This window comes from Seriola dumerili, unplaced genomic scaffold (genome assembly GCF_002260705.1).
Source record: "Seriola dumerili isolate Sdu_G_001 unplaced genomic scaffold, Sdu_1.0 BDQW01001690.1, whole genome shotgun sequence".
Lineage (NCBI taxonomy): Eukaryota > Metazoa > Chordata > Actinopteri > Carangiformes > Carangidae > Seriola > Seriola dumerili.
Window position 1 is genome coordinate 645,473 of NW_019175945.1, and position 26,482 is coordinate 671,954.

General features: G+C 40.0%; 1 protein-coding gene across 1 annotated transcript in view; it reads left to right on the top strand.

Moving 5' to 3' along the window:
* The window catches only part of vps9d1 (VPS9 domain containing 1), a 36,339-nt gene extending 15,065 nt beyond the window's left edge, over nt 1-21,274 (top strand). The window contains exons 11-17 of the mRNA XM_022768531.1: nt 840-1,202; nt 1,380-1,509; nt 3,951-4,156; nt 9,256-9,340; nt 12,262-12,366; nt 15,383-15,499; nt 20,959-21,274. Of these exons, the coding sequence (XP_022624252.1) occupies nt 840-1,202; nt 1,380-1,509; nt 3,951-4,156; nt 9,256-9,340; nt 12,262-12,366; nt 15,383-15,494 (1,001 nt within the window). The 3' untranslated portion in view covers nt 15,495-15,499; nt 20,959-21,274. The remainder of the gene's footprint in view (nt 1-839; nt 1,203-1,379; nt 1,510-3,950; nt 4,157-9,255; nt 9,341-12,261; nt 12,367-15,382; nt 15,500-20,958) is intronic.
* The last annotated feature ends 5,208 nt before the right edge of the window (nt 21,275-26,482 follow it).

A 26,482-nucleotide genomic window follows, 5' to 3' on the forward strand; every position in this document is an offset into this window, starting at 1 on the left:
TGGGCCACGATACAGCAGTCACCAAAACTTGAATGCGTAAAAACTGTTTCCATTTCAATTTTGTGAAATATTTCTTTGTTGAATCGTCTGAAAAACCACCTCATGCAAGGGTATACATTTTTTTTTGTGGCATTTGAGAGTTTTTTTTTATTTTTTGGGACTTCAGTTGATTCCATTACTTATTTTTAATTTTGCAATTTCAAATTGCACATTAAGCAGATTATTGGAAAGGTAACTACTGCTGTGCAGGCCTGTGCTGGTTTGTACAGAACTGAACATGAATTTGACATGAGTAACAGACGGAAGTGATTCATTAGCTCCACGTCTTATTTGTCTGATGTATAAATGCTGGGTTCACATGTGGCTTGTTAATTTTCTTGGCTCCCTTCTTGCTATTTTCATTCACTTACTGTGTCTGAAATCATTGACTTTTAAACATAGATTTTCTGTCCACTTGATGGACTTGTAAACAGTTCTTTTAAAAAGTCCAGGAAAATGAAGCCACTGTGCTGCAGTGTCAGCTTTGTTGAATAAAGAACCACCAGTGTGCAAAACACATTCATTTCTTTCTTGTCTTTCTTGTCTTGAGTCAGAGCCAAGGATTAACAGAACTTGCCCACCCTCTTTTTTTGTAAAGTTTCTGTTTTATTACATTAGAAAAAGGATGATTTGAACCAGTTTGGCTTCTCGTCCGGCACAAAGGTATCAGAGGTATAGTTTTATAAGGAAAATAAATCAAGTAAGTAACAAGTAATGGCTAAATGGTAAATCACACTTGTATAACAGTCATGGGTGCTACATTAGCATTCATTCATCTGTTTATGTTTTGGGTCATACAGAGACGAAGAGAAAGTCGACCAACACAGTGAGCAGTGGCCAGGGCTTCAGCACCAGCTTGTCGCTCTCCCCCTCGCTCTCTCATGACCTCAACACTAACTATGACGACGAGGAGGAGGAGGAGGAAGGGGAAGAGCCTCATACACAGGTGACGGTGGACCGGGAGAACTCATTTGAGGATCTGGAGCAGTTTCTGACTCAGCTGGACTTGGCCCCACCCCATGACAGCACAGATGACACTGGCTCAGATGCAGAGCTGACCTGTGATACCTCTATGCTGAAGGAGGGCCACATACAGGAGCTGGAGATGAGGGCGATGAAAGAACATCTGAAGGCCATTGTCAAAGACGTTCATATTGCAATCGGTGAGCGCGACCATAGAGGATGAATACTGTGTGTGTGTCAGGATGCAGAGAACTTTCCTCATCATGTTGATTGTCATCAGCAGTTTCCTGTTGCTTTTGAGGATGATTTTACATTAAGTCAAAGTAAAAGTTGTTGAATATTAAAAGAACATGTTTTTTTTTTTTTTAATATTTCAGATCAGCTCCTGTCACTGTGTTTGCTGTCCTTTGAGTGTCTAAACACAGCCAGCTCTAAAGACCTGTGCCTTGCAAGCATAGAGGAAGCCTTCTTCACCCCCCTGTGGAGCGCCCTTGTGGCTCTTTTCAGGTAGTTCAACCTAAATCCTTCATGCCTTAATGTTATCTTAAACTGGCTAAGTGAAACTGGCTGTAAATGAATTAGACTGAGAGTTTGACTGTATTTTAAACTAGTATTTCCAATGGATAATTAGAAAATGCTGAAAGTTGTCAGCACAAAGCTTCTGACTATTTCTAATGAACTAGAAAAACATGAAATTACTGTGCAGCAAGTGCCAGGTTTAAAATGTGCATTGTTGGATAAAATCAGTAGCGGTCAAGTTGTATTACTAGCAGGTAACCTTTTGGAGAGTTGCCACACATGTACATTGAATTCAGGAAGTGTTCAGACCCCCTTCACATTTTGTTGCAGTCTTATGATAAAATAATTAAATTAGTTTTTCCCTCATCTATGTACACTCAGTACCCATAATGACAAACTGAATTTTAGAAATCATGCACTATATACAGTATATAGTGGTTGTTTTTGCCTGCTTTCAGACTAGTATACCATTGCAGGCTCTTACTTGGTAGTGTGTTGAACAAACGTTTTCCATCTAAGACATGGCTTTCACAATTCACAAGCAAAGCAATTTGCTAGTTAAAAAGCCCCCAAAAAAATCCTAAATCAGTGCCGCGCCTGTGTAGGAAGTCAATTTAAAACAAATGATATGCTTTTGAAAATGGTTCTCAATAGACCAAATCGATTGACGGATCATGGATTTGCTCCATATTTGCTTGACTGTGTGAAAAACAACTGGACCAATGCATAAGTGCAAGAAAGTTGAGAATCAGACTATGTGGGTTGTGTTCAAATAAATTCAACCTAATTGTGAGTTAGTGACAGTTGAGTGACAACACTAACATGTTCACGGTGGACAGGGAAGAGACCACAGGCTGCAGACATTTAGTATTGTCAGTGTTTTATTATTACACTGCAGTGTAAAGCAAGTGTTAGAGGTTGGCATGAATCGTTTCCTAGAAATTCAGTGCGAGTCGATGTCTCTCATTGACCAGCATGTGGGAGTGTTACTCTAAGTATGTCAGCCTCTTCCAGCTTCTATTCCTGTTCTAATTCTCATTGCAATGCCACTGATAATTTTACAGACTATAATTCGGGGATGGGCACTTGAAAAAATTTCCTTGATTGATCATCGGGAAAATTAAAGATCAATTATGGATTCATTATTGAATTTTTATATTAAAATATGCCTGTGGCAGAAAATACTAAAGAAAGCCTCTTTTTCCTCAATTAAATCTTTATCCCAAGAAGAAATTATAGTCCAACAACAATCCTCTTAAACACGGCAGTTAAAGTTGAATTGTTTAACTATTAAACAGAACAAAAAAGATATGCGGCGCTCGTAATGGCAGCGGAGCCCGAGGCTCTGAGCCAAACCTCTTCACAAATAACAAGCCAAAGCTACGCCGCTTATACACGGCATTGCAATGTTTACAATGAGCTTCGTTATTTTTCAGCTCGAAGTGTTCCCCAAACTTGGACTTGCTCTCTTCTTGTTTACCTGCAGCTGAGTATTCATTTTTCTCTGTTGAAAATTTAAATTGCGCCCTGGCCAGTTGCTGCCACGTAGTGAAATTCATTGCATTGCTTCAAGACACACTACACAACACAACCTCATTGATACACACGTTAGATCGATCAGATTCCACATGATCAACAAAATTCTGAACGATCAATTATCGATCATCTATTAATCATGCCCACCCCTACTATACTTGAGTGAAGAAATAATAATATGATCTTTACTGACTTCTGCTAAATGTACCTCCTCTCACATTATCATGAGAAATATTTCAACACCATTTTTTGTGTTACGCTGCTTCCAGTATTTCCTGCACTCAAAGAAAACCTCTAGGTTTTAGAGTGTTTAGTGTTAATACTAAATAATGGTTAAGATAGGTGGTTTTGTTCTCTTTCATTTGACAGTGGCCCATCTCCAATCAAAATGATGCCACATTTGGTTACATCAGGGACAAATGACAGAGACGGTGCCATGAAACAGAGACTCACTTGTATTTATTGTTTTTGTTCTGTGACACACCAACCTCTTAACGAAAATAAAACACATTTGTCTTTTCCTTCTTTCTTCAGGCCAGAGATACATTTTAATAAATATTGATAAGGCAGGGCAGACGTGTTTAGAGCATGACATTTTTCTTCAGGCTGTCCTCAGCTTGAATTAATTCCAAGTAGATAATTTTGATCAGATTTCAAGCAAATTACTGAGTGATTAAATTTTTTTTTCCTCATTTTGTCTGGATTTGAAATGTGATGATGTCCTGTTTTCCACGTCACTGCTAAGTCCACTGTTGGCCTGAGAATGACAAGCACTGTTATCAGCTTCTTTTTACCTGCCCTCAGGACAACCTTACACAGTCTTTCCCAGATTTATTCTATCATGCGTCCTTTCAGGAGCAGAGAAAACTTCACCTTTTGTATTTCTTTCTCAGGAAGGTCAACAGGGAAAGAGAGCGGGCCTTTGAAACGAGTATGAAACTGTACCAGGATGCCTCACCTGGAGTTCTGGGTGTTCCCTCGAAACTGTTCCCCCCAGAGCCTGACACACTGCAAGGTTCCTACCCCTACGAGTCTGCTGTTCAAGAGCTTAAGCTTCTTGTTAAAGACTGCTGTCCACAGAAGAAGCTGGAATGTATCGGTGAGTCACACTGTGTTGATTTTATTCTCCCTGACACAAGTGCTGACTTTTAGGACAGAGAGTATTAATTCAGCATGAAGGAGGCGATCCACCCTTTCCTGGTATAGTATCATTACCTTAGAGTCGGTGCTGACTCTTAAGGACTTAAGATCTTGAAAAGTTTGAAAAAGAATTGATTTTAGTTTCCCCAAAAAAGCTTGAGAAGGAATTAAAAAGCAAGTGCTAAGTAGGTAATAGTCAGTAACTAGAAAATTCCAGGGAAATTTGAGTGCCACGGGGGCTATACTGCCGGGATGAGTACATGATTTATTTCCAGTGTTCAAAAGTCACCCTGATCATATTCTGGTTTTGAGAAATGTCTTAATATAAAAGACTCTGATATAAAACAATGTCACATCCCTCCATCATGTATTATGTGGGAAATATCTCATATTCTGTGTTGTTTTTTTTAATAAAACAAGAGGCAACATGTCTTCAAACTGGTATTTAAAGGGTTAAAAGCCTGAAAACTAATAAACATTTAGTAGGTTTGAGCAGAACTGAAGTGGTTTAAGAGATGTATGCAAAAAAAAGCAGAAAAAAATATTGATATATGATGATTTTATAGCATTTTCTTTGTGTGTCCTTTTTTGGACGCGAGGAACCCCAGAGGGTACAAAATGTGTTACCAGTGTATAATAGACCTGTAACAGTAACTGACATTAGATTTTAAAAATATGTCAAAAAAGACACTTTCTTGCAGAAATCCATACCTTCAGCTGTAACACAGCCAAAATGATCAGCAAATCAAAAAAGAAAAGTGAAGAAAATGTCCAAAAAAGGACAGAGGGACCCCTGAGGGTTAATAAATCCCATGAACCGCTATTTAAATTACCACTATTATGTTTTTTTCGGTGCTAAATTTAACATTACTGGGGAGGAGAGCAACGCGACTAGAAGTGACAGCGAGAGAGGGCTAGTAGCTTCTCCTCTCCTCTGTCTCAGCGGAGACCGTCACAACTTCATTCACTCATTTAACAAAACAAAAAGAAAAGCAACAAAGGAAGCAGTAAATGGACTTACATATTTAAGACCTAACTAAATGTAATTTAAGACCTAACATGCGGCTAATGTAAAGCTAGCGGAGCTTGGAGAGTTGGTTATCTGGTTGCTAGGCACGCACACACGCACACAGGTCAGGAGCTGCCGTTGCCATGGCAATGTGAAAATCTGCCCAGAATTTGGCTTCTACATGGCTTAAAACAATTGCAAATTATGAGAAAACCGTTACTTCTTTTCAAAAACCGAAAACACCGTGACAGACACTGAAGCCAGAAGTTTCTTACAGTCTCTATTTTATTCAGATATTCCTTAAAATGAGTGAGTAAGCTCAGTGCGAAGACAGAGTGAGATTCTTTTGAAAAAAGAAAGACGATTACATTAGGTGTCAATGAGAGTGAGACAGGTATTGCTGCCGGACTCGGCACCCCCATTTAAATTTTGTGCAGACCCTGCCTGTCAAAGTTACATTTTATGAATCCCAACAACTATGTCTACATTTTCAGAAAGAATTATTTGTCTCCTTTTTACGGTTTGGCCGTGAGCTCGAGTTAAAAATAAAAATAAAGGTTATTTTTTACTGCTTCACGCACTCTAGCCAACTGACGCTGTCACTCTAACTTTGAAGAAAAAGTGATTTCCACTGCTCCTTTGAGTGCTCATAGTTTGAAAAGTTTACATGTTATGTAAAAACAGTTCCTGTGTTTTGGAGAGAGCAGAAGTTTTCCTCCATTTTATAGTTTGAATCACATTTCTACGTGCAGGTATGAGAGAGCTGGGTGACTCAGAAAAAATGTGAAATTTTGTGGGTTTTTAAAGAAAATTCCAATGCATTCCTAATGCATTATTTATTCCCAGTATTTTTGGAATAACTTTGGGAAAAATTGGAATTTTAACACCAAAAGTCATAGCACCTCTTTCGGGATCAAGACGCACGTTTTGATGTATATATTACCGGGGTTTTCTCAAAGCTGCGGGACGAGTTACGCGCCAAAATTTGGCGGAAGAATAATAATAAACCCGAAGGAATATTAATAGAAGCACTCCTCTCAGCTATTCTAGCTGTAGAGGAGTGCCTCGGAGCTGAGCACCCGTGGCACTAATAAAATGTTTTGTATCCATTTGCAAGCTGTCAGGCAACATTACACACCTGTAAACTAAAAGGGGGATTATATTCCCCAGTCAGGTTTGCCAAAAATCCTTTCTGTAGAAGAAGAATGAGTGCAGAGCTGAAAAAGTTCAATCATATAAACACAGAGGTGCCTGTTGAAAGGGAACCTTAATCACTGGAGAACCAAAAGAAGCAAAAAGATATTTGGGCCTGTAGGGAGAGAAGTTACATATGTGCTCCAAAATAAGATATAGAGAAGATAGTAAGTGAAGTACTGAATAGCATTTACAATGTTAAATTCATTTTCTGTAGATAACTCACTATGTTGTACAACATCTTATTTGCAATATATTTTTCCAGGTTGTTTGTGTTGTAGTCTGTATAGTTTCTGATGATGTGTTGTTAGAATTACATTTATTCGTTTATTAATAACCACCCCACTTTTCACCAAGGAGGATCCTTAGTGGAGGTAAGCAGCAGAGACTGAACTCTTCAAAACCTCTAGCCACTGGATCAGCACTTTGGTTACTGATCCAGTGACTGTCTCAATGAGGGTGACCACTGATCTGGTGGAGATCCTGAACTTCTCGAAACACACTGTTATCTCTCCAACTCTTCATCTCTTCTTGTTTGACCAGGTCTAATGATGGATCCATGCAATCCTCACTGATGTCTGTGGTATTAACATCAGTAGCAGTGGGTTCTGCCTGGAAGCTCTCTAAATTTGATATGTCAACTGAATCTGTTTTGCCTGCAACATTAATGGGCTCAATGAGCAGCAGATTGTACCAGTTTTGCATTGCTCAAAAGTAGTGGAGTCTCTCTGAGACAACTTTCAACTTAAACTTGTTGGAATAGACACTTTTCCATCCCCAAACCTACAGGGCTTTGACTGTGTCTCTGTCTTCCTCAGACTCTTCATCTTGTTTTGGCTCAGTTCAGTGATGTAGCTCTCCAGCCATTCCTTTCGTCACTCAGTCTGTGTCGTGCAGTGTGAGCCAAAACACTCTGTCAAAGATTTCTGCTTCAGTGGGCGGCTCTTTTGTATACAGAGTAATGTTGCACTCCTCTATGTCGGGTTCAGTCAGTTTGACTTGCTCACCTCCGTGTGGACAGTCCTTTGCCTAGTGGAACGTGCTTCAACAAACGGCACATTTTGATCTGCAGCCGTATCTATCCAGGGGGTTGGTGCCAGGCTGTGGTGTCTCTGTTGATCATTTTGGGACCATGGTTTGCCCTCCTTCACCTTTGCGGTGCCCTGATTAATTCCCACTGTTGGAGCGGACAACTTTCCTCCAAAAATCCTCTTCAGTGCTGATTTCATCGACTCAAAAGTCAAATATGTACATGCTGTCAGAGCTAACGGTCGGCCTTATCTTGTCCAAGTAAGCAATATCTAGTAGTTTAAATGCTATAACTCCATTGGGAAGTTCCATCTTGAATTTGTGCTTTCGTGAGTATTCAAAATCAGTTATAGTCCATCATGGATACACTACTGTCTCACTGGAGTAAGCTGCATAAGTTTGGTCTCTTTCTTCTTTGAGTCTAGTTAAGTCATCAAGTTTCACAAGCAAAGAATTCATAGCAGTGTCCTCATTCAGATCATCTACCTGTATTTCTGTTGCAGTTTCTCTTGCTCTTCTCGACAGCTCTAAAGCCATGGCAAGCGCTTTTCCACTTTTCTCAAGTTCTGTAACTCTCTCATTCTTTTAAATTTCGTATGGTTTCCCTAGTTGCTAACCATCCTCTGCAACCACTGTTAAACAACAAAATGACACACTTCTAAAGTTCATCGACAACCATGGGTGACGGCCATGTTCAAAAAACTCTGGAGAACAACCCTCAATTTCTGACCCCTTCACAATAAGAGCTTCCCCTTTACCTTCAAAAGACATGTGCAATCATATACAGATAGCCTTTGTTCAACTGAATATAAAGCAGCCAGCATAGAGGTATACTTACACGATACATTTTTAATGATTGAAAGTTAACACTAAGATGTTCTTTTCCTTTGATTGTTAAAGCTCTATAGTTTCCTCTTCTCCTGTGTTTTATTTGAAGTGTTGATCCATAAGAAGATATATTTGTGGTTTTAAGAACCAAAAACCATCTCGATGTAGTTTTGCATCTCCTCTCTCAGGCTTCTCTCTGGAGCTCTAGTAACAACAGGTCTGTTTTCTGACTGATCCAATAAAAATTTAGCAGATTTCAGGTAAGAGAGATAAGATAAGATATTCCTTGATTAGTCACACTGGGGAAATTTGCAAGGATGATAAACACTCAGAGAAACCAAATCCTGCAAGGTTGGATGGTGGGTCCAGGTGGGCGGGGCTTAGGACATGGCTGAGAGCGGTGACTGCTTTGTTGTGACATCACAAAGTTACTGAAGTTCTGACGGCTGGTTTTAAGGCTCAGTTTCTGAATACAGGCTGTGTGCATTTCTCTGTGGACTCAGGCTTTGATACTTTCACAGTATTAATGTTGAACCTAGACCTGATCTATAATCAAAAAAACAGACGAATTAATTGATTAAATCTGGGTTTCTGTTGTGTTCTTTTCTCTGCTGTGGCTCTCATGGAGGTTTTAGCTGCTTTATATACAACATTTAAAAAAATGTTAGCCATCACATCCAGTGCATCCATTACATGAACCTCTGACTGATGTTTATGTCGTTTATTGCCAAAAATGGAACATTGGTTGGTGTGGGCGTGCAACTCATCCATAACAGCCCAAATCTGATTTTTAATTTGCTAAATTACCTCTAACGATCCTGATTAATCCTTGTCATGTGGAGCCAGTTAATTTTGTAGTTATGTTTTTGATTATGGCGAGACATTCTGCTACATTCCTTAGTCACAGACCATCAGTGCTCTCTGTCTGTATCTGTATATTGTCAATTTGGTCCAACATGGACGATTATACATGTTGCTTCTGCTATGTTTTGTTCCAGTTAGGACATTACGTGTGATCTGTGCCTGTGCTGAGGATTACAGGTGTCTTCATGAGGTGGACTCTGCACCCAAAACAGCTGCCATGTGAGTATCACTGAACTATTACTGAAACTGAAAGTGCCAACTCGTTAGGGTTTTGGTATAAACAAGAAAGAAAATGTGCAGAACAGTGTAAGTCTATTAAGTTTGTGTGTATTTTTTTTGTTTTTGGTTGAATGCCTCCAGATTCGACCTATTCAAACTTATAATATAGAAATAAGAGCCCTCTCTTCATTTACTACATGCTTATTATAGGCAGGAAGAGACTATCCCAAAGTCCAGTGAAAGTACCCAAACATCATTTAAGGGCTCCCTGCCTTGGTAGCTGCCCTGTCAGGTCTCATCAGTGCTCAGCTATGCCTGGCACAGCATGGGCTGTCCTAGGTCTATTGCCCCCTACAGAGTGCCTCTTCCTGGCCAGGTCTAAAAGTAGGTCGTCCTGTCTGGGTTTGGAACAGACCCAGGTCACAACAACGGAGAGAAGATGAAATGCGATGGAGGTTTGTGGAATCCATGATGATGCACAGAGAATCAGACAAAGGCTCAGTGGGTCAAAACACATATAATGGAGCACATACAGTCCACTATGAACTTAAATTGTTCTGTGTTGACAAAGTTTGAGCAAAACACTGAAAAATAAATGAATGCAGAGGAAGTTTTATGTATCTCCTGATTGTGGCTTCACGGTATCCTCTGTACCACGTCAGAGACGGCAGTGAATTAGTCATTATGATCAACCTCATCACTGCCTGGCTTAACCCTCATTTGTAAGTTAGTGGACTGACAGTTGGCATCATTATTGTACAAGCAGAAACTGAGACTCTGTGTGAACACACTAGTAAACAAACTGAGGGCCAAAGTTTTTTTTCTAAAGGTGGGTGGGGAACTTAAGTCTTAGAATAGGAGCATTTACTGGGTTGTTTTGAGAGCCAGTCTTAAGGTTAGTCACTTTTTAATAGGGCTTAAAATAAGCCAACATGAAACTCATCAGATATGTCACCCACAGTTAAAGGGGTTTTATGTGCCTATACCTGCACAAAGAAAAAAAAATCATGCACCAAGTCTTGTTTCTTTTCCAAAGAATTATCTTATATCTCGTCCCTTTTTTTTCGTGTGTTGGACTACTTAATGTTTTTTGAGAATGGCTGAGACTAGTTCCACTTGCTCCATATCTGTCTGCTTGTATTGGGAGTGTTTGTGAAGTGATCAGGGACGGCGGAGTAGAAGAGTTGACCGGGCACAGCACTTCTTTTTGTCCAGAAATGTAGTGACGATGAAGGATTTTTGTGTCCTCCCAGTATGTTCAACTGTAACGCACTGATGGAGTTTGTTTTGATACATGAGCTAAACATGGCCAAACCACATAAGGCGTCTGAAACAATTATTTATTTTTTCTTGTTAAGTTTACAGACCAAGAATGCAATCATGTCAGCCATCTCAGGATATAATCTGTGGTGAAATTCATTGCAGCTTTGCCAAAATAAAAGAAATCTATGAATCAAAGCCAGCATTTCAAAGGCACAACTGTTTCTCAAAGGCAAACTCTGGCATTACGAGCTCATCACAGATCCATTTTAATTTTACAATGTCATGTTCGAGCCAGTAACCACTGGCAGCTTTAATTCAATAAAACTTTAATTCAGAACTGAACTTAAAATTTAGCTTCTAAATTTAATTCTATGCTCCTCAAAGAGGGTAAAGTTGGATTGTGAAGTTTCCTGTGTCCAATCTGCTAGTGTTCACATTTTGTCAGTCTTCACTGCGGCTCAGCACAGGCCCATATGTGACTGCTTTTCTTAGTCCATCTAACTACAGGTTGGCTTTCTGCATGTCACTCTGACTCTGACTCATACAAAGTGTTTTTGATCAAGGCCCGGCTCAGATGGTGGATTTATAGCTAAACAAGATGTTTTGCTGCAAGACAAGCTCATATTTCAGCAGGAATGATTATGTTGTATATTTGTATTGTTTTTTTTTTTTTTAAATATTGCATATTTACTTTTCAGAGTTTCTGCCTGTTTGCTGCCACACCCTTACACTTCAGGTTCTAATTTACAATCTCACAAACACACTTCATTGTCCTCGCTGCCCTCTTCTATTCATCGAGCAGCAGTTTTCATCACTGCTTTGTCTTTAACCAACTGGGAGTTCACTTGTTCTCCTGTGTGCTTCTGTCCATATCCCTTTCTTTTTTCTCTTCTATTGTGCAGCTATATTGGCCACAGTTTTCCCTCTGTATCCTGTTTAATTAGGAATTATTTTACCCTCTGCACATATCTGCTGTTTTTTTTTCCTTTTTTATTTTGATCCTCCACTAAATCAGAATGCATGCAAACTGTTAATGTTGCCTAATCTTCTCACTGAAATCAGTATTTAAGCATGTGGGGAGAGTATATTGTGTCCTTGGAATGCAGAGACACCAGTTTTCGTGTGAGAGGAGCAATGTGTGTGTTTACAGTAGTGAACTCAGAAGATTATAATTCAGGGTTTGTCTGTGTGTGTGTGTGAGGTCCAACTCTCAGTGGTTACATGAGCCTGTCCACACCTTCCACAACCTGCAGAAGGAAAGTATCCAGTTGCATGCGGCCGGGTCAGTCCAGGGCCAGCAACCTACCTTCTCACGCAAACTAGCAAGCAAGCAGTTAGCCCTGCGTGTGAGTCCTGATAAACAAATGGTCACTGTCTGCACACAGGGAGAATGCTATCAGGCTGTCATCATCTCCCAGGCTGCAATTTGTCCTCCCTACAGATCTCGGGGAGAGAAAAAAAGCTTTATCACTCCCATCCCCGAACACGCATCCCATTAAGAGCTACATTTGATTTAGTTTCCATTCAGTCCCCTGGGGAGCACATGCCATCAGACTCTGTAAATGTCACTCTCTTATTTTCCCTTATGCTCTATTTATTTACTTGTGTTTTCCTCTTTTACTCAGTCTCACCGCCCTCTTCTCTCTGTTGTCTGACAGCGGTGCAGATGACCTGCTGCCCATCCTGTCCTTTGTGGCTCTGCGGTGCCAGTGTCCTCAGCTGGTGTCTGAATGCGCTGCTCTGGAGGAGTTCATTCATGAAGGGTGAGTCATCAAGATGGAAAAAGATGGTGAATGAACGTCTCCTTTTGTTTTCACCAAATAGATGAAAATTTGTCTGAGTAGATGTGAGTAACAATTTTGAAGGAATGTCCACTTTCATGAAGCCCCTCCCTGTGTCAAGGAAGAAATTTTGCAAATGGCCTCAAACCTGATGGAATCTCTGCCAGCTTCAGTTATTATCACAGTGACTGCTTTGGTTGATTACAGCTTTTCAGGGCAGATCTATATTTGGAAGTTTGAACCTGGAATGTATTGTGCTGGTCATCAGTAGCCCCTTTTATACAGAGATACAGAGTTCCTTTATGAAGACCCCTTGTTATGTTGTCTTTGCTTGTTTACACTGAACCAAACAAGCCGGGATAACCTCGTCCCCATGTGTGATTTTAGTTAGCCTGGCGGCATTTGGAATCAGCGGTGTGACGTGTAACACTACTGCGTTGGTGTCCTATCCCGCTGCGGTTTGGCTCAGTCACTATCTCTGCTGATTTGTTATGTGACAAAGTTCTTGCAATCAATTTGTCATAATTTCATAATTCATGAAGCATGCAAGAGATGATTTCATAGATAAGTATACACTTATTTAAAATCAGACTTTCACAGATAGGAATCATGCCATACAGCAATATGCTCCTGTCTGTCATTTTTCATTACTGAAAAAGTCCTGGAAAATTATCTCTAGGAAAGAGTGGGAACCTTGATAATCTCTATATAGTAAGACATCACAGCTGCAATACTATTGACAGTCCAGTATCCAGTTTTTAATCAGATGATCATATGACGGGCTGACAGGTTCACACACTCTTAAAATAGTGTTGTATCAAATACCAAGGTAGCAGCGAAGTAGGACAGCTGGGGAGGGCTGGTGGTCTTGAGTTGAGATACTACATCACATTGAGTATCATTGCGTGTGAATTCAGACCACACCCAAAAGATCAACTAACGGCTGTAAAACAGTGGGTTGTAAAAATGGTCAGTTTGGCAGTGGTTGAGGAATGCCAGGATATTTGGGATTTGGTTTTTTCTTCTCTATAAAAACACAAATAAAGTCCCAGTTGACATTTAAGTAGCTCAGTGGGTTGGAAGGCTTCAAGTGAAAGGAGAGGTGGAGGGTGGAATGATTGGTGAGTGGTTTAGTCAGCTGACAGATTTTATGTCTGACTATAGCTCACAAACAAGCCAGTCAATGTATGAGGCCTAAAAAAACATTAAGGTAAGACAGGAGTGACATGATAGAAAAAGACACTAAACCTGTAGAGCTCTAATGGTTTTCATTTCATTTTACTTTGATTTTTTGTTCATGTCTTTGCTAACTGCGTTTCAAATAAAAGCACCTTTTGTTTTCTCTGCTTCTGAGGTCAGCAGTGAAATGTACGCTAGATCCAAGTGGAGCCGCAAACATTGACATGACATTTTTGACATGAATTGATTTAGTGTTAGTCTTTTTCTGTTCTAGTCTTTTGATAAAAATGTATATTCATTTAATTATTAGTAGAGTTGGGTCATTAGTTTTAGTTTTGACCTACAAACAAAACTTTCTGTTACTTCAGTTAAGTATTGGTCAGTGAAATCTTACTCACATTTGCATCGTACAGTTTTTTTTTTTTCTTCTAAGCAATAAGACGTGCGGTTACCATGGTTAAAGTGTTGTCTACTGCAAATTGTCACTCTCAAACTCTTCCTATCAGTGCAGTTCTCTCTCACTCTGCATTATAACAGTTCCCTTCTCATTCCAATGCAGAGCACTGATTTATCAGCTCCTTTACCTGTTCACTAAAACACAGTCCACCGTTTAAACAAACTGCTTAAACCTCTGATTATTTTATGCAGAATATTCCTTTAGCAAACATCCTGCATTCATTCCTAACAATGGTGTGTTAACATGAAGAATAGCAAACTGAACGTAGTGTTAAAGCCCTGGAAACTTGCTCTTATCCTCTATAACTTTGGGGGAAACAACACTTCAGAAGCTCACCGTATCTGTTTCAATAAGACTGTGTGGGTCTGGTTTGATCAGATTTGATGAAAGAAAGTAACGAAAGAACCCATCGACTGTCTTCAGTCTCTGATTCAAATGTTGCTAAACCCTGAGATGCATGGAAGTGTGTGACAATATGGTTTTCCAATTGAGACTCATCCACTTAAAACCAGTGAGAAAAGCAGAGAAAATAAAATACTGAAATTTCTCACAAAAAATATGCAAAACTTTGTTTTGATTCAGGGACCTGTGTTAGAGGAAAGTGGAGCAACATAATTACCAGGTGGATTTGGTTTAGCAGAGTTATTTATTGTGATGATTGAATGTTTCAGATAAATATTAACAGAGGCTTCTAAGGAGAACAAAGGGCCAACAGGTACTACTCAACAAAGAAATAAGCACAACCAAAAGAGGACTTCCTAACCCAGGGTCGTTTACCCTTTACCTACTTGACCTAACTAAAAAAATATAAATCAAAAAAATCATCTTAAAGGACCAGTGCGTGGGATTTAGGATGATCTATTGGCGGAAATGGAAAATCATTTCATAAATATGTTTTTATCAGTGTGATATCACCTGAAACTAAGAGTTGAAATGTTTTCATTAGCTCAGAATGAGCCCTTCATATCTACATAGGGAGTGGGTCCTCTTCTATGGAGCCCACCATGTTGCACTGCAATATTTCTACAGTAGCCCAGAATGGACAAACCAAACACTGGCTCTAAGGGGACCTTTCACATTTTTACAGTACCTGAAGGCCACTGTAAGTTGTACTGCACACTTGGGAAGGCAGGGGTGAGGGGAGGGGTAATCAGTTGATTGTAGTCTGTAACTTCACTGCTAGATACCACTAAATCCTACACACTGGTCCTTTAGAAAAAAAAAAAGTTCTGAAATGAACCAGAGGGGGAAAAAAATCATGTCACAGAGGGAGTATGGATTACATTAATATACATTACTGTACATATGATATAATGTTCTGTTGTCTCTTGTTATCAGCTAACACTCACTCCTCTGTTTCAGCTATTTGATAGGAGAGGAGGGCTACTGTCTGACCTCCATGCAGAGTGCCTTGGCCTATATTGAGTCACTGCACACCGGAGGAGCTTACCTTCCTGCGGACAAGCTCATATGAAAAAGGTAAATTCCATTCTGAACATACTAATAAACATGCTTTGGCCTTTGTTTAAAGACAGCTGAGAGCATATGTTGGGAAAGTTTCATGAAAAGAATATTGCAGTGTTTGATGTCAGCGATTAAATCTCTGAAAAAAAAAGTTAAAAATATTGGTGGTTATCAAAAATGATGTGCCCATATAAAATGCATGCGTCATCCCAGCCCTCAAAACCTCTTCTTCTTTTATGGAGGCATATGTCACGACCCCATAAGGTTTTTAACCAAAAATGAAGTCCTAACATAACCAACAGAGCCAGACTGTTGCAATGAAAAAGACACCATTTATTTTCCCAAACAAATAGGATAGAATGATCATAATCACCAACACAACACAACAACAACAGCAAAAGAAAGAAAGCCACCAGACCATCCCACAAAGGGTCATAGGATCTGGTGTCTTCCCTCTAACGTTAAAAACAAAACAACAGCTCTAACCTAACAGAAATAACACCATGAAAATAGGACTACCGGACCCATCAGTCAAAGCAAAAAAAAAAACATGAAAACAAAGCCCTGGACCTAGCTACCGCAGCAGTGGCTGGCAGAGAGAGAGAGTCTGAGCTGGGATAACTGCCGACGCTTTATAGAGTTCCTCCCACCAATCAGCCCAGACCAGGTTCACCTGAGTAAAAGGAAACATACAAATCATGACACATTTGGCATATCACCAGCAGGGGGGAAAGAATGTAACAGCATAAAAACAAATTGAGTGTTATATACAGTCCTGTTGCATTAATAACTTAATATCTCAATGAACAGCACTTAAGACGACTCCAAATGTTCTTTTTGTCTGGAGTCATTTTGCCATAACAGCTCCATCAGATGTTGTTTTAGCGTTGCTCACTTGCCTCCAAGCTGCCAAAAAAATCTATTATTGCAGCTTTAAGACTTTCTGTACTTTCCATGGAAGGATTAAGTGATTCAGTGATTCAAACCATTCTGAGTAAAAACTTTAGAGACTGTTGTGTGTTAAAATCCCAGTAGATCAGCAGTTTCAGAAATACTTGAACCAGCCCGTCTGACACCAACATTCACGCCACATTCAAAGTCACTGAGTCACATTTTTTCCCTGTTTCTGATGTTTGATGTGAACATGAACTGAAGTTCCTGACCTTTATCTGCAGGATTGTATGCACTGCACTGCTGCCACATGATTGGCTGATTGGATAATTGCATCAATAAGCAGGTGTACAGGTGTTCCTAATAAAATGCTCAGTGAGGGGAAATAATGTCCATGTCTTAATGACTCATGTCATAACAACTGTTCATGATCCACTCATGGAAAGGGAGAGGGAGACTTTAACAGCACATATTTAAAATGGACCTGATGTCTCAACTCGCTTGGGTAAGCATTTTTGCCTACAGTGATAAAGGTGTTTAATAAAACGACATGTCTGTGCAATGATCCCAAGATGAAAACACCTAATCCCTGAAATATAAATGTAATATCAACTGATGTTAGTTTTGTCCAGAAAACATCAACCAACGAAACACAAGCCCATGACCAGCAGAGGCTGGCTGCTGTGATGTGATGTTGTTTTCTACGAAATGTTGGTTAATATGATAAAGAGCAGAATATTGGTGTATGGGGGATCCTTGAATATGATCTGGCAACCCTCAACTTCAAACTGTGTCATGAATAATTGACCAGCTGCAACCCGACAGCAGTGGAGTAGCTGATGAGCAGTGGTGAATCTGAAATAGTAAATATTTATAGTTTAAATGTTTCAAAGATCACAGCATTGAAAACAGTGATATTATATTATTATTACATCAGGCCCTATATTATATATTTCAGGGATTAGGTGTTTTTGGCTTGGGATCATTGCTCAGACGTCTTTATCAGATTTATATCGAGTTAAAAAAATGTGAAATATTAGTTTAAAATCAGAGAAAGATCATGATACAAGTCTCGTTTCAGGCGAGTTATATTACAATCACAAACACATATTTTATAAACTAAATTTTTTGCAGAGAGATGTGTATACTAGTCGGTAACAAGACCAGTGAAATACCACGATTGTCAATACCAAATTCGAAACAGCAGAGGATGGTGCACACACAGTGCGATAACACACATGCATGTACGTACGTATGTATGTATGTATGCACGTGTGTATGCACGCACACACGCACACACACCTTGATGTAGCCAGTGTGCATGCAGCAGTTTAAACTGACTAACATGGTGACAGACCCATGGTGTGAGAACATTCATTTAAAAGTCAGTGTTTCATTTAAACAGACTGAACAGTGATGGCTGTAGCTGCTAATGTTCTGAGCACCAAGCTTGTGTTATAAACCGTCGCTACGTTAGCCTAAACAAGCTAACGTTAGCCCACGTTGTGGGTGGAGTGTCGTTACAAGCGATGTCAGCTGTCACAGTTCACAAACAACAACGGTAACGTTTCAGGACATGAACGTGTTGACGACATGTTGATGTGAAGAGAACAACTGAAACTCTCTCAGCCTGAACTCAGTGAACAGATCTGATGTCTGTCTCTGAGCTGCTCACAGAAGTTTGAGGCGTTTCCTCCTGTGGCATCGTTTCTTCGCTGGCTTTTCATTGTCTACAACTTGTACCTGATGATCTTCGTCAAATACAAAATATCTCCATACACCAGTGATGGTGTGTATTTTTTTTTTTTTTGCTGACCTGTTGCTGCACCTTTACTTGCTCCTGTCATTCCACGTGTTGTTGTTGTTATAGTTTACTGTACCTGCCTCCTTCTCTCAGAGTTTGATGTCAGACTAGAACACTTGCAGTGTTATTATACTGCTCTCGTCAGTGCTGGAAAAATCACATCTCCAGTACCGACGACATCTACAGCACCTTCGATACCTACTGTACTGCAGAAGAACAAGTACTGTCACATTTTCAGAATTTTGGCATTGACCTGATTTTGAAGTATCAGTTCTTGTGACATCCCTATTGTATACAAATGTGCATAATGAGGAGAAAACAGACACATACACATCTATTTAATTTGGCACCCGACAAAAAATGTCCTCCCAAAGATAAAACCAAACCTGTGGAGGCGAGTAAATAAACACACTCTTGGTTTAGACTGGTCGGCTCCTCTGACCTGATGACCCGTGTCTCAGTCTCCTCAGTGTTCGGTGGATCTGATCTTTGGGACAGACTGAACTGTGAAGCAGAGGCCACTGGCAGTTTTGCCAGCAGTTATGAGGAGAGATGGAGGGGTGGGGGGAGGGTTGGATGAAGCGGACTCAGACTGATGCATTACACTGAAGGGTGAGTGTGTTGCTGAATGTCTTGTCGGGTGCCCAAGGTGATGTTTCCACACTGCTACTCGGCAGGACGGGGCGTGATGACACTGCACAATATAAAATGTGACATCCTCAACCGGCACTCCCCAAAACTCCCAGTGACACAATGATTCCACAACTGCCAAATATTTAACTTTGCAGACCGCTGTGCACCACAGAGCTGTCGCTTATCTGCTGGGTTGCTGGGTTGAGCTGTGGGAGCATTTAGAGTTTAGTATTTAATACTGGAGGAACAGATTAGGTATTAAATGTCTGGTTTATATAATATATATATACAGTTCTCACATTATGACTTTACACATCTTCTCTTATGCAACAGATTTTATCACATTCATACCCAATAAAGCGCATAATAATAATAATAATAATAATAATAATAATATTAATAGCAGTCATTTGCAGTTGCTTCTAGCAAAAGCTTTAGAAATCCAGGGTCAAAAACGAGCCCTAATTTAGATTCTGTTCATTCTTATTTAGTAACTGGAGGCCTGTCCCACAAAGCAAGTTCAACAAACCCAGAATATCTTTTTGTTATCTGGCTTCAGTAAACCTAACACCAGCCAATCTGGATAACCTTATCACAAAGCTAGTTATCAACCGACTCAGTTAACTCCAGCTCCGAGCACGTTCATGTTAAAGACAGCGGCGTTGTTACCAGCAACACTGTCGTTTTTAAAAGACAAGCCTGGAATTTCTGTATTTATTGTCAGTTGCCTGTGAAGAATGATCGTACTTGCAAGTATATAATACAATAATATACAGCGTGCGTGTGTGCGCGCACGTGTGTGTGCTCATGCTCCCTGGAGTGATGTGTCTCTCCTCTTAGTCCGAACAGAAAGACACACCCGTCTGGCAGTGTGAAAGGAGTCAAATGCCTTTTTTTGCGGTTTTACCCACATTTAAATGCACAGTCTGTAAGTTCTGCCTCTAGGGGTCTCTCAATCAAAACAGTAACAAAAGGCGACATTGGGTGATGTCATGAAATAGTGTAGGATCATGGGAGTTCTATTACCATAGGCTCTTCCCTGTTTGGATTCCTTCAGTGTCAGTGGGTCAGGAAATCAAACAGACCTGGTGATTCTAACCATTAAAAACACTGAATGAAGCAGTTTGACATTTAAAGTCAGTGTTTGAGCGACGCTGTACGGAGGACAGAGACTCAGGGAAGAGCTGGAGCTGAGATTGATGCTAACCTTTGTTCTGATTGTTTCTCTGATAACTTATGAAGCAGACGTTCAGCAGGTTTTTACCAGCAGCTGAATCATCCACAGAGGTGTCCTCCTCTCCACAACAAACACACCAGGGGATTCAAACCAGTAGAAACACCCAGAAAGCAGCTTCACTTTAAAAATCAGCTTGTTTCTCTGATAACTTCAGATCCAGACGTCCGTCGACTAAAATCCTTCATCTGCTTCAAATATAGAGCTGAAAACCACCAAGGTGGAAAAAGTGTATGTGGCTTAAAACTAGATAAAAGTTGCCATGATCACAGATTTTTCTGGTTTGAGAATTTGCAGGAAACATTTGGGTTAATGTAAGAACACAACTCAACAAAACAAAACATAGGTCTAGTCATTTTTAGACATTTTAAGGTGGAAAAGTTGCACATTATAACTTAAAGAAACCTGCTTTTACATACTCATTTTGGTATAAAAACGGCATCACAATACAGGATCTGATGCTAACGTCTTGCTGCCTGACACCGCAGGACACCTTCAGAGGTCTAGTGGAGTTCCTGCCTCAACGGGTCAGAGCTGTTTTGGGGGCACAAGGGGAATGATATTAGGCAGGTGAAGGTGGATGTCATGCTCCTGGAGCTACCCACTGCAGCACCAAATGTGGATCAATCCACAGCTGAAAATAGTCCCAAACAAATACAGTATTTCCTCCTGTTAGAGTGATGTTGACCGGCAGTTTTAGGAAAGCACTGAGCCCTTTTTAAAAAACTACACATATATGTGACAAGCAGGGCGAGCAGACAAGAGTCAGACACTGAATAGCACATTGTTAGTCTGGGTCTTTTTCACAGCCTCAGACTTCAACAAAAGGCCGAATGCAACTAACTGAACCCTGTCTGTTTTACCTTTTTAAGACATTGCCAGCACAATAAGTCTGTCATTTTTGTGTTGTAGGCTGCTGCCAACCCTCCCTCCCTGTTCATCCCACATTCCCTGCTGGGCTCCACAGAGGCAACAGCTAAACCTGCAGCTCCCTGCAAGTTGTGCAGATGCATTATAATCTTGTACAAACGCAATGCTCGGTTGACAAGAGAGGACGAAACCAGACTCTGGCACTGGATGGTTTAAAGGGATTACTGTATTTGGTTAAGATTGGACATGTCTTAGGGAACCTTAGGAACTGATGCCACTGACTGTATGACTGCTTACAAAGGAAAAATGGTTTACAAATGTATTCCTTCATTCAGGAAAGAGGTCAGATGTGTGGGAACTGAGGTAAAAAAAAAAAAAAACACACTACTGAAGTTGTGTCGAGAGTGTGAATCAGTCAACTAAATGTGCTAAAGCCCCAGTTGGATGGGATTAATATTACGAGGGAGATGGGGGGGGTAAGATATTCCCTGTGGTCCCTGTTCATTTAACTCATTGTTCTGGACAGGAGTTCAAACTTTATGTGGTCTGTGACAGAGTTGGACATTCTACAGGACAGTGGTGTAACCATTCACATTTAGGACTTGGAGTGTAGCTCTAATCTGGTGTTTGTACTTTTACCTGAAGTTTGTCTCCCAGTACATGGGACTGTATGTGAGGTCGTTATGTTAAATACTAGGGGCATAGGATATAATATCAGTGACAGCAGGTTGCACCGGCCAAATAAGGATACTGGTACTTACCTGTAGGAGACATTACAACAGCCCATTTGATGAATGGCCTGATGGCTTTAACTGATTTTCCTTTTCATTGTGGTTCCCTAATAGGCCTGTGTGTCGGTATCAACTTGTTTCTGTCAGATTGGAAAAAACATTTTCAGCCTCCTCTATTTTCACACAAAAGCTGAATTTCACACTGAGCTGGGAGGAAGCAGGAGAAGAGAAGAAAATCTTCCCACAGAAAAACAAGGTCCAATTTAAAAGTATGTCACTCTGGAGTTCAACTACAGGAGGACAGTAGGTAAATGTGGCTGTAATTATTATTGGCGTGGGATGAAAAATGAAACACTCCATGCCATCAAAATCACTGACCAGGGCAGGTAATACTAAAATCAGACCACCAGAGAAATACTTTCCAACTGGGGCGTTGTTTTAGGAAGTCTTTTGTAAGACAAGAATGTCTCCGACTGATGCTGCATCAAAAATGCTTTAATCCATGTAACTTGTGGCTGTTTCTTTATTTTTTGTGTGCATGTGTTTGTTCATGTGTTTTTAAGACTGGTGGCTTATTTCATCCACAGAATTTCAAGTATATATCTATGCACTTTGGGTGTTGAGGTGCTCAGGGGTCAGCCTACACTGGATGCTGGTTTTAGAGCTCAGACAGTAGATCTATTTGTCAACAGACTTGTCAGTGGGACAGAGAGTGATGGTCAGAGATGCCATGTAAGGAGGACAATGAGCCACTGGAGGAGCACAGGGATAACTGCTCCTGTTTGTAGCATCTGTTGACAGCACTGTGTTTGCATGTAACAGCATGTTTTTAACATCTAAGTTGGGTACACAGGAATATGGTTAGGTAGTAATACTGTTGCACTTTGTTAGCTTGCTCCACTTTGTGTGTGTGTGTGTGTGTGTGTGTGTGTGTGTGTGTGTGTGTGTGTGTGTGTGTGTGTGTGTGTTGCCTGTACGACAGGTTCTAAGCCAAGCCACAGTTTCTGCAGGCACATGTGACCATCATCTGGCCATTTGGATTTATGATGTTGTTTTCAGTATACAACAGTGAAGGAATTTGTTTTTCCTTTCTTGTATGTTTAAAGGTGAAAGCTAAAAGCTAAAAGCTAAACTTGTTTTCACAGCCTATTTTCCAATGCGTTCTTTAATGTCTGCAGAGACACAATCACAGGATGAGAACAGAAAAAACAACTTGTATATGTGGAGATGAATTATCCACTGGTAGATCTTGAGCAGTTGTGGACATATTAGACGGATGGTATTAAAGGGATCGTTTTATGTTGATAAATGGAAAGAGTTAATTTTTTTCTTTTTTCTTTGAGTCCTTCAAGCTGTCTGGTTTTAAATACGTGCAGACACCAGAGTGAGTGTTAAACTGAAAGGGTCTCGTGTTATTGCATTTTTTTTAATCTGCAAATCATCTTAACTGTGGTGACCATTCTCTGAAGGGTGATGTTTTTGTTTTTTTTGTTTGTTTGTTTTTTTTTTCTTTTAAGTCTTTAGTGTGCATTCAGCCCTTCCAGGCAGCCATTAGTTTCCATTCATTTTACCAAGACTTACAAATCAGTTATAAACTGTGGTGGTGCATTTATGTGCTTGTATTAAACTCTGACATCTGAGACTTGCTGCAAGTTAACAATAATAATGTGTCTGTAGACCAAAGGGGTTATGATCATGATCAATACAGATGGATGGCAGTGATTATGACATTATGGGCTAAAGGGGCTAAAATATGCAAAAACATTGTTTGGTTTGTGTTTTGTAGACACATCTTTCACAGACTTGCCTCCAATATTGGTTCTTAGTTAACTTAGACTGAAAAACTGTAGCTTTATGAATTGTCATTTTATTTTGTTTGCTTGCTTGAATTTACTATTTAATTTTTTTTTATTTTGTATGAGTCCAAAAGATGTGAAGTGTCTGAACTGTTTTGGATTTGTTAATATTACTTACGTATTTTACAACATTAACACCAAAAACAGATTTATCTATGTCTATGTAATAAATGTTTATGTAATTCTAATAAAAATGGGAGGATGCTGTGATATTTTGCAAAGTGGATCAAGCCACTATATTCATGTAAATGATTTATTGTACAATTTGTAATTATATGAATGTTATTTCATTATTAAACTTATTTACTGTGAAAGCTTGGGAATGTAAGATGTGGGAATGTGAGATCTTGAAGTGTGTGTTTGAGAGATGAGTCAATAAAGAGAACAGAAAAATGTTCGAATCATTCGATGTGATCGTCTGACTTGACATCTGATTCAGCCTGGGGCCTGGATGATGGAGTTCAACATGCTTGAGTTCTCTTTGAGCCACCGGGCCCTGCTAAAGCCTGAATCCCTTGTCTCAAAGAGCTGGTTACCGACAACCAATCACATCCAACACATCCAGAGTAACATTTAACAAGATGAGATGGCATTATTTATTATATAAATAGATGTGTGGGTCTCTTTTTAAATAACAAAAGATTTACATTCTTTACTTTGATACCTACTAAGGAACAAAGCCAACAGCTTCAGACACCCTCAGGAGGAACAGACAGAAAATGAACTTGTTTACAATCATACAGAGAGAGAAAAGAATCAATGTGGGACTTTTCCACTAAATCTACAGCAGAGACAAAGAATCACAAAGAAAGAAAGGGAAACACGGTCCCTGCCTCATGACACCCTGATGTGACATGTTTTTCTTTGTTTTTCCTCTGCGGCTGTCAGTGGTTAGGGTGTCTGTGTGGGGATGATGCCTGGGTGATGCAGGAGGTTGTGATGGGCACATGGCTGAATAGCAGCAGAGGCCTGAGAACTTGAAGAAAAAACAACATGCCACTTTGAATCAGTCAGAACTCCACCAGCAGCCACCACTGCACCACTCAGCATGTCACCCTCCTCGTGCTCGCTTTCCCCTCACTCTTTCTCTCCACTTACCCTGTTAACCACATACCAACAAGTATACCAACCATTGCCTCCTGATTCAGGTTTCAATAGACAACATACCGTGCAACAGTGCAGTTTCACTTTTAGCTGCACATGTAGTAACAGCTATCTTAAACCATCATGGTTACATACAGTATTTAGCCTTAAATTTTGATCCCTAACATAACCTCACATCGTATGTCTGTTAATGTTCTACGTAGTGCTAATATCCAGCAGGTGAAACAGCAGTTACAGTGGTTAAAGGTTAAAGAAATAGTTAAACGTTTTAACATTCCTTGATACACTAGCATCAGTATGCTAATGAAGCTAAAGCCAGAGACAGTTAGCATAGCATTATATCTGGAAGCAGGGGAAAACAGCTAGCCTGGCTCACTTCAAACGGGATTTGTCTAAAGCTCACTAATTAACACATTATACTGAACCTTGTTTGTTTGCCAGTCGTCACCATTCAATTTTTGTACAAATTAAACAAATGACATTTTAAGTGTTAATTAGTGAGAGCAGTTGATTGGCTTATTTTCTCCTTTTGGAGCCAGGCTAGCTGTTTCCCCATTTGTAACCTTAAAGCTAATCCAAGCTAATTGTCTGCTGACTTTTATGATTATGATTAAAGAACAATCACTTTGAAGCTTAGCAGTCTTTCTGTTTATTTACCCTATGCAGTCTTCATATTCATATTCATATTCATATTCGTCAATGTGATTGTGATAAAAAAATATGGTCTGTATGGCCTTTCTCAGTTTCCATAGTTTTCAAGATCAGTCTTCAACCAGGAAGTTTCAGAATATCAATTAGATGATTGAATCCATTACATGTTGAGTGTGAAGCATGAATGTACAATTTACTGGAAAAGTCAGAGAACAATTCATAAACACATCTTTGTCTAAAATGAGGAAGAATCCAACCGCAGAGGTCAGCTTCATAACAAAATGAGACTCTAAGAATTTCACATGTACTGTAGTAAAGATCCCACACATAAAGTCTTATATATTTAAAATGTACCAGCTGTAATAATGATTACAGCTTGCCTGCTTTCTACTTTCAGGAGACACTGCAACACAGTGTAGTATGCACAGGATCACATGCATGTGCACTGTCTACCTGCTGTTTTTTTTGTCTGTTTTGGAGCATTTCAATGACTTTAACTCCATGTTAACACCCAACATAAATATCACTGACAACTCAAAATGTGCACTTACAGGAGAGGGAACAAAATTATCTGGCCTGTTAGAAATGTGCATCATGGTAAGAAGAACGAATGCTCTAAACATGGCTGCTGTGGTAAACTGTTCTCCCACCCTGTTGTCACACTTTGGCCTTAAACCGCCCCACAAAACCACATTTTGAACCAATTAGCTTGTAATTGAGTTACTCTGTGTGACATGCTGGCACATGTCTGTGTTTACAAGTGTGTTTTGCTGCAGTGTCAGTGATCGTGTGTCCTTCTGGTGTGATGGATGGGACACACCCTGTCGGAGATAGCGTGACTCTGAGCTTCCCTGACCTCAGAGCTGGCTGCTGATATGACACAAGCCTCTGGAGTGTTTAAGCCTTTATTAATTGTTTCCATAGCAACAAGCATGAAGGCAGCTGTTATTAAGTGGATGCAGTATTTATGGGCCGATCATCCTTCTGTCAGTTTTTCTCACAATGCCATGACCCCTAGTGACACACCAGGCCAGGGAAAGAAGATATCTCACTAGGGACCACACACACACACACACACGCACGCACGCACGCATACACACAATTGCAGTCTCTTGCCGTCATAGCTGCCTGGCCTCTCTGATGAACCTACTGTCTGTCAGCTTGTCAGACTGCATCTTTGTGGTGTTGCCTGGCAATAGTGGTGGTGTATTCGTTTTTCAGAAG